At 31.6% G+C, this 12,963-nt stretch overlaps 3 protein-coding genes across 3 annotated transcripts; 2 read left to right on the top strand and 1 right to left on the bottom strand.

Annotated features, from left to right (window-relative positions):
• Positions 1-1,335: 1,335 nt before the first annotated feature.
• On the top strand, positions 1,336-3,012 carry LOC124920165 (UDP-glycosyltransferase 73C6-like). Its single transcript, XM_047460585.1, has one exon. The coding sequence runs from the start codon at positions 1,381-1,383 to the stop codon at positions 2,854-2,856; it is 1,476 nt and encodes a 491-aa protein (XP_047316541.1). The 5' UTR covers positions 1,336-1,380; the 3' UTR covers positions 2,857-3,012.
• A 1,698-nt stretch (positions 3,013-4,710) lies between these two features.
• LOC124915352 (UDP-glycosyltransferase 73C4-like) lies at positions 4,711-6,327 on the top strand. Its single transcript, XM_047456055.1, has one exon. The coding sequence runs from the start codon at positions 4,729-4,731 to the stop codon at positions 6,193-6,195; it is 1,467 nt and encodes a 488-aa protein (XP_047312011.1). The 5' UTR covers positions 4,711-4,728; the 3' UTR covers positions 6,196-6,327.
• A 5,743-nt stretch (positions 6,328-12,070) lies between these two features.
• On the bottom strand, positions 12,071-12,704 carry LOC124911109. The gene is made up of 4 exons (XM_047451556.1): positions 12,676-12,704; positions 12,510-12,602; positions 12,188-12,399; positions 12,071-12,132 (listed from the first exon to the last, which is right to left on the bottom strand). The coding sequence occupies exons 1-4, from the start codon at positions 12,702-12,704 to the stop codon at positions 12,071-12,073; spliced, it is 396 nt and encodes a 131-aa protein (XP_047307512.1).
• Positions 12,705-12,963: the final 259 nt, after the last annotated feature.

Genomic DNA, 12,963 nt, shown 5'->3' on the forward strand with positions numbered 1-12,963 from the left:
AATATTTTAACCTCAAAATATTTTGATTTGTTTTTAAATTTTCTAATTAAAGTTTACTTATCACAATAATTAATCCTTAATTTGATTTTAATTCCTATTTAGATTATTTTAAATTAAAAAATTCAAAATAATATTTTAATATTATTAAAAATAATAATGTTATTTATAAAATATGTATATCAAATTTTCATGCTTACAATTATATATTTTTTTTCCGTTCTACCAATCAAATTTGAGTTAGTATTCTGTTTTGTTAGGTATAACATCTTATTTAGTTGAATTAATTTTTTCATCTTAAAATTTTGTTATTCGAATAATACTCTCAATTATTGATGGTTTGTTTGCTACTTATACCCTATGATTGCATTGGTGACAATTTCTCGAGTTTGTGTTCGCCTCCTCCTTACAAACAATTAATGGAGACAAAATTATAAAATTTTGAGTTGTTTTTTCATATTTTCAATAACAAGTTATTTGATTTGATGTGATTTTTCATATAAAGACTCTCTTACAAGTATTCACTAATAATTTGTATGAGTTTTTCAATATTTTGGATATATATATATAGGGATGGATTCAGAAATTCGATTTGGGGTGGACTTAAAAAGATAACGAGAAAATTGTCGATAAAATGAGAGTGGATATAGGTAAGTTTCGTTTTTTAAATTATATAATAAAAATTAATGTATTTAATTAAAAATTTAAAAAATTAGGGGATAATATTATATTTGTACCGTAATTATTTTTGTTTTATTTTTTATTTTTCAGGGTGAGCATAAGATATATATATATATATATATATATATATATATATATATATATATATATATATATATATATATATATATATATATATATTATATTTTGTTTAGTATAACATTTTTAGCTTTTTTTTTAATTATTTTTAAAAATATTTGATAAAGATTTTTTGAATTCAAATGAGTTCATCTGGTTGAAATGAGTTAAATAAATTGAGTGAGAATTTTAGTTTCCATATTATTAATTGTTTGTATTAATTTTCTATTATTAATTAATTTAATATAGATAACTCTCCATAGAAAAATGGCTTAATAAATGATCTGAAAATAGAATCTAACAAGTATTAATTAGGGGATTTTGTCAATATCAAAAATAATCCCTAAATTTATCCTCTCCCTTTCTCAATTTTTGTTTTTTTTTTTACTTTTTCTTTTTCTACTCATAAGTCATAATTCAAATCCTCAAGATTTTTCTAAAGCAAGAAGCATGACCACATATTTTTTTTTATCAATGGTGGTTGTAGATAGGACTGAAACCCTTCTTTCCTTCCTTCCTTCCTTCCTTCCTTGTATATATGTCAAAGATTGACTCAAAAGCTTTCTCATAATCTCACTAACAACAATGGCTTCTAAATCTAAAACCCTTCACTTCATTCTATTCCCTCTAATGGCTCAAGGCCATATGATCCCAATGGTAGACATAGCTCAATCACTAGCCAAACGCAACATCCTCGTTACCATCATCACCACTCCAATCAACGCCAAACGATTCGAACCCACCTTTTCAAAAGCCAAACAATTAGGTCTCAAAATCCAAATCCAACTCCTCAATTTCCCATCTCAAGAAGCAGGATTACCAGAAGGATGCGAAAACATAGACATGCTTCCATCTCTAGCAAAGGAATGGTACAGTAAATTCTTCACCGCCACAGCCATGCTCAACGACCAATTCGAATCCACCATTGAAAAACTCAATCCCAAACCCAGTTGCATAATATCTGATATGGGTTTTCCTTGGACAGTAAACATAGCTCAAAAGTTCAGCATTCCGAGAATTATCTTCCATGGAACATGTCTTTTCTCTTTAGTTTGTTTCAACAAAATGATCCTTCATAGAGTTCGTGAAAGCGTTGAATCTGAATTCGATGTTTTCGTTATCCCTGATTTACCTCATAAAATCGAGCTGACCAAAGCTCAACTCCCCGGTCCACCGCCTCCTCCTGACGCCAATCTGACACCAGAAGCCCGGGAAGCAATCTTCACAGAATTCATAAAGAGCGAAAAGGGTACATATGGGACAATCGTCAATTCGTTTACCGAATTAGAACCGGATTATGTAACCGAGTACTCAAAAATCAAAGGGGATAAAGTCTGGTGCGTGGGTCCTGTTTCAATTGGAAACAGAACATCATCATCAACAGAGGAACACACCTGTCTGAAATGGCTAGACTTACAGAACCCAGGTTCCGTTATCTACGTTTGTTTAGGTTCGATATCCCGTTTGAATACAGCCCAAATGATAGAACTCAGCCTGGGGATAGAAGCTTCTAAGAGACCATTCATCTGGGTGGCAAGAACCCAATCGATTGAATTCGAGGAATGGATGATTGAACAAGGGTTTGAAGAAAGGAACAGGGAGAATGGTTTAGTGATTAAAGGATGGGCGCCACAAGTGTCAATACTATCACATAGTTCTGTTGGTGGATTCTTTACTCATTGCGGTTGGAATTCGATATTGGAGGGTGTTTGTGCGGGTTTGGCTATGATAACTTGGCCTATGTTTGCTGAACAGTTTCTTAATGAGAAGTTGGTTGTGCAGGTTTTGGAGATTGGATTGAGTGTTGGTGTTAAGATGGGGATTAAATGGGGAGATGAAGATAAAGTTGGGGTTTTGGTTGAAAAGGAGATTGTTGAGAAGAGGATAAATGAGTTGATGGATGAAGGGGAGGAAGGAGAGAAGAGGAGAGAAAGAGCTAGGGAACTTGGGGAAATGGCGAAGAAAGCTTTGGATGATGGTGGTTCTTCTCATTTACAGATGACTAAGTTCATTGAAGATATAATGGAATATGATGAGAAGAAGATGAACCAACCAATTTGAGAAAGAAAGAAACAACTGATTCCACCTCATAAACAGAATATCTAGAATTGAGACTATGTCTCATTGTAACAATGTTTATATATTTATCAATATGGAATAGTATCTTTTGTTTATGGGATATATTATGTATGGCAATGATATCCAAAAGATATGCATTAATATTTTATGGTTGAAGTCGTGTATTTTATATCGGGGATTGAAAATATACGAAACTGATAATATTATTTTTAAAAGACCAAAACAAATAAGGCCAAAGGCCTAAAGTCATCCTTTCGCTCCCTCTAGACGTAGCTCCAGTTGGTTGAGTTAGAGAGTTCTGAACCCTCTGGTCAACTTAATTACATCAACTCTGTTGCTGCGTGTTTTCATCCATTAAAGGGGTTCATTTCAGGAAGAACGCCCGATTAATGCTGCGTGTTTTCATCCATTAAAGGGGTTCATCTCAGGAAGAACTGCCGATTCTGGCTGCGTGTTTTCATCGTTAAAGGGGTTCATCTCAGGAAGAACGGTTGATTCGAGTTTTTCTTTTAACCAACAGAAAATGTCAAGTCAAATCTTCTTCATGAAAAACCATATATATAAATAAATAAATAAAGGCTAAAAACAATTTGTTGGACATTAACTTCATATATAATTTCACTGTTTTCTAATAAAGAAGTTGAATAGATATCTTATTTTTTTTAGCAAAATATTTTTATTTATTTTTTGTTTTTAAATTATTTATTTTATACATTTACATAGTGTAATAACTTGTTATTTTTTTTATAACATAAAAATTAGTAATTTGATAATAATTTTAAATAAAATTAATAATTATTTTTTATAATAATAGATATGAAATTCCATTTACATTTAACTTCAGTTTAAATTATCTTAATATTAAAAATTTTATTTTTAAATTGTTCTTTATAAATTTAATTTTTTGGTATGAAATTACTTTTTACACATTTACTTTTGTTTAAATTTTTTCTATATATATTTATTATTGTTTGAATTTATACGGTAAATATTCAAAATCGTTTAAATGTTGTAAAATCATTAATTTTGATTGAAAATATGTAAAGTTTATATGCATTTTTTTTAGTTTTACTGCAAACTAAGTTTTCACATTCATCTTGAAGTGACGTTTTTAACTTTATTTTCAAACGAAGACGCATCTACTTTATTCAATTTCTAGACATCGATGTTGCAGACAAAAACGATGACAATGTTGTTACTCATTCGTTTTTCCATATTTAAATATTGTATGTTTGTGTTGTGTTTTTAAAATTATCACAAAGTAATAAAGAATATTAATGTTGAAGTCGATGATATATTATATATATATATATATAGTCGATGATATTTTAATATTTTAATTAATAAATTGAGTAATATTATTATAGGAGTGATCAAGTGATTTTAAATAATTCATGAAGACCTAAAATATATTTTTTATTTAAAATTTATTAAAATAAATATGATATTTTAGAATTTTAATTAATCAAAAAGTGATTTGATAATGGATGAAAGTGATATAATATAATTTTTTTTTTTAATAAAATTCTAAAAAATCTATATCAAACGAGCTCAAGTCATTTTAGAATAATTTCCAATAAAACGAACGTAAGTTTTGTCTTATTAGCGCTTACGCATATGCATACGTATGATGCGAGAGATAAACGTTCGGCATACAATCTCTTGAAAAAGCTGTGTCTGTCTGTCTTGTACTCTTGTCGGATCTCAACAATGATTATTCTCGTCCTTATCAAAATATCATGATATAATCATTTACATAAATCATTTATTAATTAATTAATTAATTAATTAAAACTAACTTTTATATATAAATCCAATCCTAGCAATCTATACACATTTCAAATCTCACTTAACATGGTCCACTTCATCTTCATTCCCCTTTTGGCACCAGGCCATTTCATCCCAATGATAGACATGGCCAAACTAATCGCCGGCCGTGGCATTTCCGCCACCATTTTCGTCACGCCTCTCATAATCACTCGCTACGCCGGCAGAGCAATCCACCGCGCATCAAATTCCGGCCTCCCTATCCGTTTTATCGAAGTCCCTTTCCCATTTTCATCCGAAATCGGCCTACCACAAGGTTGTGAAACCGCGGATGCACTTCCCCCGAGCCTATGGTCCAACTTCTTCACCGCCCTAGATATATGGCTAGTCTCAGTTGAGAATTCCATCCAAAACGTCGAACCCTTTCCTACTTGCATGATTACGGATAGGTATCTTCCTGGCTTGGCCGAGACTTCGATGAAATTTGGAATCCCGAGAATTATCTTTGATGGAATGGGATGTTTTAATCTCGTGTTGAAGCACCATTTAGAACTATCGAAAGTTCAAGAAACGGTTAAGGATTCGGAATCTTTCGTGGTCCCTGGTTTGCCTGATAGGATCGAGCTAACCAAGGAACAACTACCCGCTATGCTAAAAGTGGACGCGGGCAAATGGGCGGAATATCGCGACCGGATAAAAGCGGCCGACGAACAAGCGTATGGGATCGTGATCAATAGTTTTCGGGAATTGGAGAATAACTACGTCGAGGAAGTGAGGACATTGAATAAAGGTAGAGCTTGGTGCGTCGGACCGCTATCTCTATTCAATAGAGAGACCCTGGACATAGTGGAGCGAGGAAACCGAGCTTCCATAGATGAAACAGAGTGCTCGAGATGGTTGAACGAGCGAGAACCGGGGTCTGTGATCTACGCTTGTTTTGGCAGTCTGAATAACTTAACCCTAACTCAGCTCGTGGAGCTAGGGTTAGGTCTAGAGGCGTCTAACCGTCCCTTTGTGTGGGTAATGAGGGACGGAGAGGGGAAGGAGGAGACAGAGAGATGGATTACGGAAAGTGGATACGAGGGGAGAATTCGAGGGAGGGGACTCTTAATCCGTGGATGGGCTCCGCAAGTGTTTATACTCTCGCACGAGGCTATTGGGGCCTTCTTGACGCATTGCGGTTGGAATTCGACGATGGAAGGAGTTTGCTCGGGGGTGCCAATGATAACATGGCCTTTGTTCGCGGAGCAATTCTTCAACGAGAAGTTGATAGTGCAAATCTTGAGAATTGGTGTGAGTGTGGGATCTCAAACGGCAAGGCAACCGAGTGAATTGAAAGATGGGGAAATATTGGTGGTGATAAAAAGGGAGACGATTATGAATACCATCGATAAGGTTATGGCCGGAGATGAGGAGGGGGATGCAAGGAGGAGACGTGCACGAGAGGTGGCGGAGAAGGCGAAGAAATCGGTTGAAGAGGGCGGTTCTTCTAACCTTAACTTGAGCCTCCTCATTGAAGAGGTCACCATTGAAAATCCAACTTGTTCTTCCTAATTCTTAATGCATGCATGAAGGATTCATTTATAATGTCATATGGTTTGGTTCATCATCAATTTTTCATACTTTCAATCTTTTGGTGTAACAAATAATTCAATTATTCTATCTAAGTTAGCTAACTTCTTTAAATATGTAGAAATAATAAGTTATTAATTGGATTTTGGCTCAATTGGGATGTTTTGTATTACTTTGGTTTTCATCTAGGGATTATAATTCAAGAAACCATTATATGATTTAAAAATAATTTGGATTATAATTAATAAATAAGTAATATTTTTGTATTGTAAAATGTCCATACAATGTATAATTGAAAATAGTATTTTAATATAATTTTGATATTTTAAAATTTCAACAGATTAATTTAGTTTGACACTATTTTTTTAAGATTTAAACTTTGAGGATTTATCAATCAAATTGTAGTTGCAACAAATTAAATACAAATTTCTAAATTGCCCTTTTAAATTATGTAAGTGTAATATATAAGAAAAAGAAAAAAAAAAGAAAAAGTAGTCATTCATTTCTCTTTCTCACATCAAAACTAGTTGTTTCATTTTGATTCCTCACTTTTTCAATCAGGTCTTGTTAATCCTTTCCAACATTGACGCAGTATTTATGGTGTACAACATTTACAAAAATAAAGTAAAAAAATAAACTCATTACCGAAAATGGTTGTAAGTGCTATAAAAGAAATAATTACACAAATATGAGTTACATTTATGTTTGGAGTACAAGTTAATACTTGAATTAATTAAACTACTCACATTTTTTACGGTTAAAAACAAAATAACAAAATTAACATAATCATATACAATTAATTATATAATACTTTTTTTTACCGAAGATATTGTTTATTACTCAACCATTACCCAACCATCTTCTCTTTATCGACATTTATCAACTCACTTATGTGAACAACAATCTTATTATCACACACTTAGCAATTGAGTGAAATTCGAATATTCGATCTTTATTATGTATAATGAACACTTAAGCATTACACCACTTAATATTGTTGATTTCTTTTTATAATTTTATATATGAATATATGATTAATATGACTAACAATTATATATATATATATATATATATATTTATATTTATATTTATATTTATGAGAAAATATATATAAAAAAGATTAAATTATATAAACGAATTTAAAAGTATTATTAGTTTAATTGTTTAAAATATTGAAGTTATATGGTTAGAAATGATATAAGTTCATCAATTTTAAAGTTATTAAAATATAAAGTGTTATTAGCCTAAGTGGATAAAAAGTTGAACGTATGTTTCGAGGTTGCAAGTTTGAAACTTGTGTATATCACATTTTAAATTTATTTTTGTATGTTTATGGGCGGGCGGGTCAACTCACGTCCCAACCCAAGTATCCATTACTCTCACATACATATCCAAATTAATCAAAAACTATTGACTCAACAATTCAGACACTTTGAAATTAAACATTATATATATATATTTTTTTTAAAAATGGTCAATGTATATTAAAAATGATAAGTATCGTTTAATCACACAACAAAACAAAATATATAAAGAAAAAAAATTACTCAATAGGTTATCGAACTTGTAAGTTATTAAGAAGAACGTTTAACTCATTGACCGATTTTAACGACTTTCCAGAACAAATATCATAAAACGTTATAATAATAACATTATTAATGATACTCATTTGACGAATTTAATCATTAAAAGTTCGACGATTTCTCTTTAACCAGATAGTTCACAAAAAATAATTGAAATGGTAACCCAATTATGTAGACAAGTATCAGTCGCATCAATCCAAACTTTTTAGCAACTAACCAAAGACTCAGTCATTACTCAATTAATCCCAATAATACTCCACAATAGACTCCAGATACTAGTCACACGTCGACAATGCAAAAAGTAAGTGAGTTGCCGATTCAACTTATTCATAACACATACGACAACGTTTAACCATAATACAACATTTTTCATTCACATATCATCTTTAAGATTTTCCACCATGAATAACACTTCATCCAAAAAAACAGATCTTAGATGGAATTTTAACTCCCAAAGTTTATTCCAATAAAATTAGATGGAATCATTTTAGCGAACAAATTGTAGCAATATCCCACATGGAAACTGTCTATATTTTGTCAACGCATAATGTCTTGTTCAGACGGGGACACTTGTTTGTGTCCTACTAAAAATAAAACTCTATTATGGGACGAACTCTCCTTAATGTTAATTATTTTCTATATATATTTCGGTTAGCGAAGCTATTAAACCGAGGATCAAACATATATTTAACTGTGACATTTCTACATATAACAATGAAAACAAGCTTAGAATACATCATAGCTAGACTTTTGACACTATACTAAATGTCTTCCCAAAAACTGATCAAAGAACAATCTCACATAATAAATCTAGACTGCTCACAAAAACCTTTTCACATAGAATAAATCTCCCTCAAATGTCACACTTCGATTCGAAAACCGAAAACCAATTTGAAAACCGTATTTGAATTCGAATTGGTTTGAAATTCGATTCGAAAACCGAAAATGAAATTCGAATTCAATTTATTCGAATTCGAATATTCGAATTCGGTCGGATATTCGGTTCAGACCAAATATTAAACACCCCTATTAATAGGATTGTACGTAAGCTACAAATATCATGTGATTCAAAATTGGAAATAATACTAAATTTGTATATGAACTTGGAAAGATGTCTTAAATATACCCATGTATTTTTGAAATATTCTATTTAAACCTATGAACATCTCTAAATTTATCATATTTAAAAAAAGTAACAAAAAAGTTAAAAATGTTAATATTTTTACATGTGTGTTTCACCACATAAAATTATTATTATTATTATAATTGTTACCTAGACTTGTACACATGTCATTCAAATTCAAACAAAATAAAAATATGTATCAACAAGATTCAAACACTAAACCTCACATAAAAATGAAAACTAGAATTAGAAAATATTTCACCAAGTCATCATATAATTAAATATATTTGTTTAAACTATATATTCAAATTTAACTTAAACTTTTTATAACGCAAAAAATTGACCCTTTCCGAGAAGGAGTTTTTGTTTCTCGATAACTGCGTCTCATAATTCACCTTCCTCTCGAATCTCGAGTGAGACGAGGAACCAAAATGGTAGACTTGACTGGAGTGCATTTAAAAATATCGATTTAGACTAACTTTGACTTTTTTAGAGTCGCCACCTAATTTACTACTTAAGAAATTATGAAAGAATATTTTTTGCGTTTTGAACACATTTTGTAGATTCCGTTATTGGTTCGGTACTTTGCTGCATGTGAGAATGGCTCTCACGATATGTCTCACGGTCCTGTCACATTACGGTCTATACTTTAAAGTTTTGGCCATTTAAAATAATATTATTTTACACCTTATTTATTTATCTAATACTAAGGCATGCATCTAAAAATAAGTCAAGTCTAAACATATGTATAGTTTTGTATCATTTTGTTCCTAGTGCATGCGTCTACTTCATGGTCCTAAATCTAAAGTGCAATGAAATAAAATAAAATGTTAATACTTGTGAGAAAAAAGGAGGCTCGAAAATTAAATGTACAAGTTTACTTTTCTAATCGCATGAGAATCTAATCTGTTTGTCCCTTGTACGAGCTGAGATCCCCACAATTTCCTAGAGCCGACCAAAGAAAATCTTTCATGCACCCAGATTGTGATATGTTCTTCTTCTGGTGTTTACCCTTGCATTTCCTTTTATATAATAAAGCGGAATAATCAAACTTGTGATAATAAACTATTCTCCACTTGATTGGATTTTTAGAAACGAGAAATAACAAACATAAAAGAAAATATAAATTAAACAAGAGTACCAAATGTTTAACGTGAAAACCTCATCAAATCAAGGAGTAAAAACTAAGAGACTTTTGTCGTAAAGAAGTTTCACTATAATCAAATTTAAACACGAAACAAATAAAGATAAGAGCTAAACAAATAAGAGATCTCACTATCTCTCTACAAGTGTAGATGACTTTCAGATGTGATTTGATAATTGATAAGGTCACTTCCTCCAACTTTTATAGCAAAACGAGAACAACTCAAAAGTCTTTTTCCAATAAAACAACCATGCCCCTATTTAACACAAAAGGACTCTTAGGTTTCTAAACTTCTAGGCTTCTGAGCTTCTGGACTTCTTAAACAAGCTGGGCTTATTCTTACATATAGTTGAGAGACCAAACAAATAACCAAACAAACTCTCCCATCACAACTATGGAAAGGTTGTTGTCAAACCCGTGGTTGAACAACAAAACTCGAACTTGTCTTTTGATAGTGCTTGGTCAGCATATCTGCGTCATTATCATTTGTATGCACTTTCTTTAAAACCAACAACTTTTCATCTAAAAGATCACGTATTCAATGATACCTCACATCAATGTGCTTCGATCTAGAATAAAATATTGAGTTTTTTGTAAGGTAAATCGCACTTTGACTATCACAAAAAGTACGTATTTATCCGGTAAAAAACCAAGTTCAGATAATAGTTTCTTAACCCACATTAATTCTTTACAAGCTTCAACTGCTGCAATAAGTTCAACTTCAACAGTTGACAACACAACACATTTTTGAAACTTGGATTGCAAAGCAATAACTCCCCCTGCAAAATTAATCAAATAATCAGAAGTAGATTTTCTCGAATCAACATTACCTGTCATATTAGAGTGGGTATAACCAACTAAATACGGACTCTCATTTCTAAGGTAGAGTCTCAAACTTGATGTACCTTAAAGATATCTCAATATCCACTTGACAATTTCCCAATATTTTTTTCCTGGATTGGAATGGAACCTACTCACAGTGCCAACGACATGAGCAATATCTGATCTTGTGCTAACCATGACATACATAAGACTTCCAATAGTAGTACCATAAGGAATATTCTTCATATCTTCTTTCTCATCATCGTTTGAAGGACAAAGTTCATAACTCAATTTAAAATGTCTCGCAAGAGGTGTGGAAACACTATTGGCCTTCTCCATATTGAATCTCTGCAACACTTTTTCAAAATATTATTTTTAAGACAACCATAATTTCTTTGTCTTTCTATAACGATTGATTCTAATTCCAAGAATCTGATTCGCTGGTCCAAGATCTTTCATCGCAAAAGACTCCCCTAAGTTTTGTTTCAGCCTATTAATTCTCACATCACTTTGACCAACAATAAAAATTTCATCAACATAAAGTAAGAGAATAATAAAGTCATTAAGAGAGAATTTTTGCACAAACACACAATAGTCAGAAATAGTCTTCTTTTATAGTCGTGTTCCTTAATGAACAACTCAAATATTTTGTACCATTGTCTTGGAGTTTGTTTCAAGTCATACAAGTTTTTTTTCAATCTGAAAACATAATTCTCTTTACCCTTGACCTTAAAGCCATCAGGTTGATTCATGTAAATCTCTTCTTCTAAATCACCGTAAAGAAAAGTCGTCTTCACGTTCATTTATTCAACTTTCAAATCAAGACTAGTTGACAAACTCAAGACAACTCTAATTGAAGTCATTTTACAACATGAGAAAATATTTCATCAAAATCAATACCCTTTTTTGACTAAACTCTTTGACAACCAAACGAGCTTTATGTCAAGGAGCTGAAATATGCTCATCTTGCTTCAGTCAATACACCCACCTTTTTTTCAAAGCTTTCTTTTCTTTTGGTAATTATACCAACTCAAATGTATTATTGTCATGTAAATATTCCAACTCATCTTTCATAGCATGAAAACATTCTTTGTTATCAATATCCTCTTCATATGACTTTGACTCCCCCCATCCGTCTCCAACGTATATTCATTATGAGAATATCTAGTTAAATGTGTTGATCTCTCATAGATCGTCTAAGTGGACATCATGTTCACCCTCAACATCATCTTCTTTCACCCGATTTTCTGTTGATAAAGGTGAATTAGATAAATGAACTTTATCTAAATTTTATCGGCTCACCTTTTTTCTTCAACTCATTGTCTTTAGCTTTATCACTTTTCCCATTAGTCTCATCTTCAAAGAAGATAACTTCACTACTTCTAACAAGCTTCTTTTCAACTAGATCATACAATTTGTAGCCTAACTCATCTTGAACATAACCCAAGAAGATGCACTCATAGCTTTTCACATCAAACTTTGATTTGTCACCCTGTGTAATGTGAACAAAGCACCTGCATCCAAATACTCGTAGGTGATCATAAGAAACATGCTTATTTTTCCATACTTTATTTGGAACTTCACCGTTCAAAGAAACTATAAGACTTAAATTAATAACATGTACCATCGTGTGTAATGCTTTACCCCAAAACGTTGGGGCAACTTTGTTTTTGAAAGCAGGCATCTAATCCTCTCAACAATTATTTTTTCATCCTTTCTGTAAAGTCATTCAAATCAAGAGTCTTTGGAGATGTCTTCTAGTGTCTGATCCCATATTGTTTGTAGTATACATCAAATGGACCACAATATTCATCACCATTATCACTATAAATACACTTGATCTTCTTTCTAGTCTCTCTTTCAATGAGAGGATGAAATCACATGAACTTGTTTAAAACTTTATCTTTAATTTTCAAAACATAGGTCCAAATCTTCATGGAATGATCATTAATAAACATTACAAAGTAAAGAGAACCACTAATAGTTTGTACCTTTAAAGATCCACAAACGTCTAAATGTACCAACTCTAAGAGATCTGACTTTCTTGAATGAGGATTATGCTTAAACGATGCCCGAGT

This window comes from Impatiens glandulifera, chromosome 1, assembly GCF_907164915.1.
Source record: "Impatiens glandulifera chromosome 1, dImpGla2.1, whole genome shotgun sequence".
Lineage (NCBI taxonomy): Eukaryota > Viridiplantae > Streptophyta > Magnoliopsida > Ericales > Balsaminaceae > Impatiens > Impatiens glandulifera.

Coding starts and splice junctions, on each gene's coding strand:
- LOC124915352 (XM_047456055.1), top strand. CDS start 4,729: ATGGTCCACTTCATCTTCATTCCCCTTTTGGCACCAGGCCATTTCATC.
- LOC124911109 (XM_047451556.1), bottom strand. CDS start 12,704: ATGGTGATGAATATTGTGGTCCATTTGAT. Junction 12,603..12,675: donor AATATTGTGGTCCATTTGAT/GTATACTACAAA, acceptor ATGACTTTACAG/AAAGGATGAAAAAATAATTG. Junction 12,133..12,187: donor CAATGAGTTGAAGAAAAAAG/GTGAGCCGATAA, acceptor CTTTATCAACAG/AAAATCGGGTGAAAGAAGAT.
- LOC124920165 (XM_047460585.1), top strand. CDS start 1,381: ATGGCTTCTAAATCTAAAACCCTTCACTTCATTCTATTCCCTCTAATG.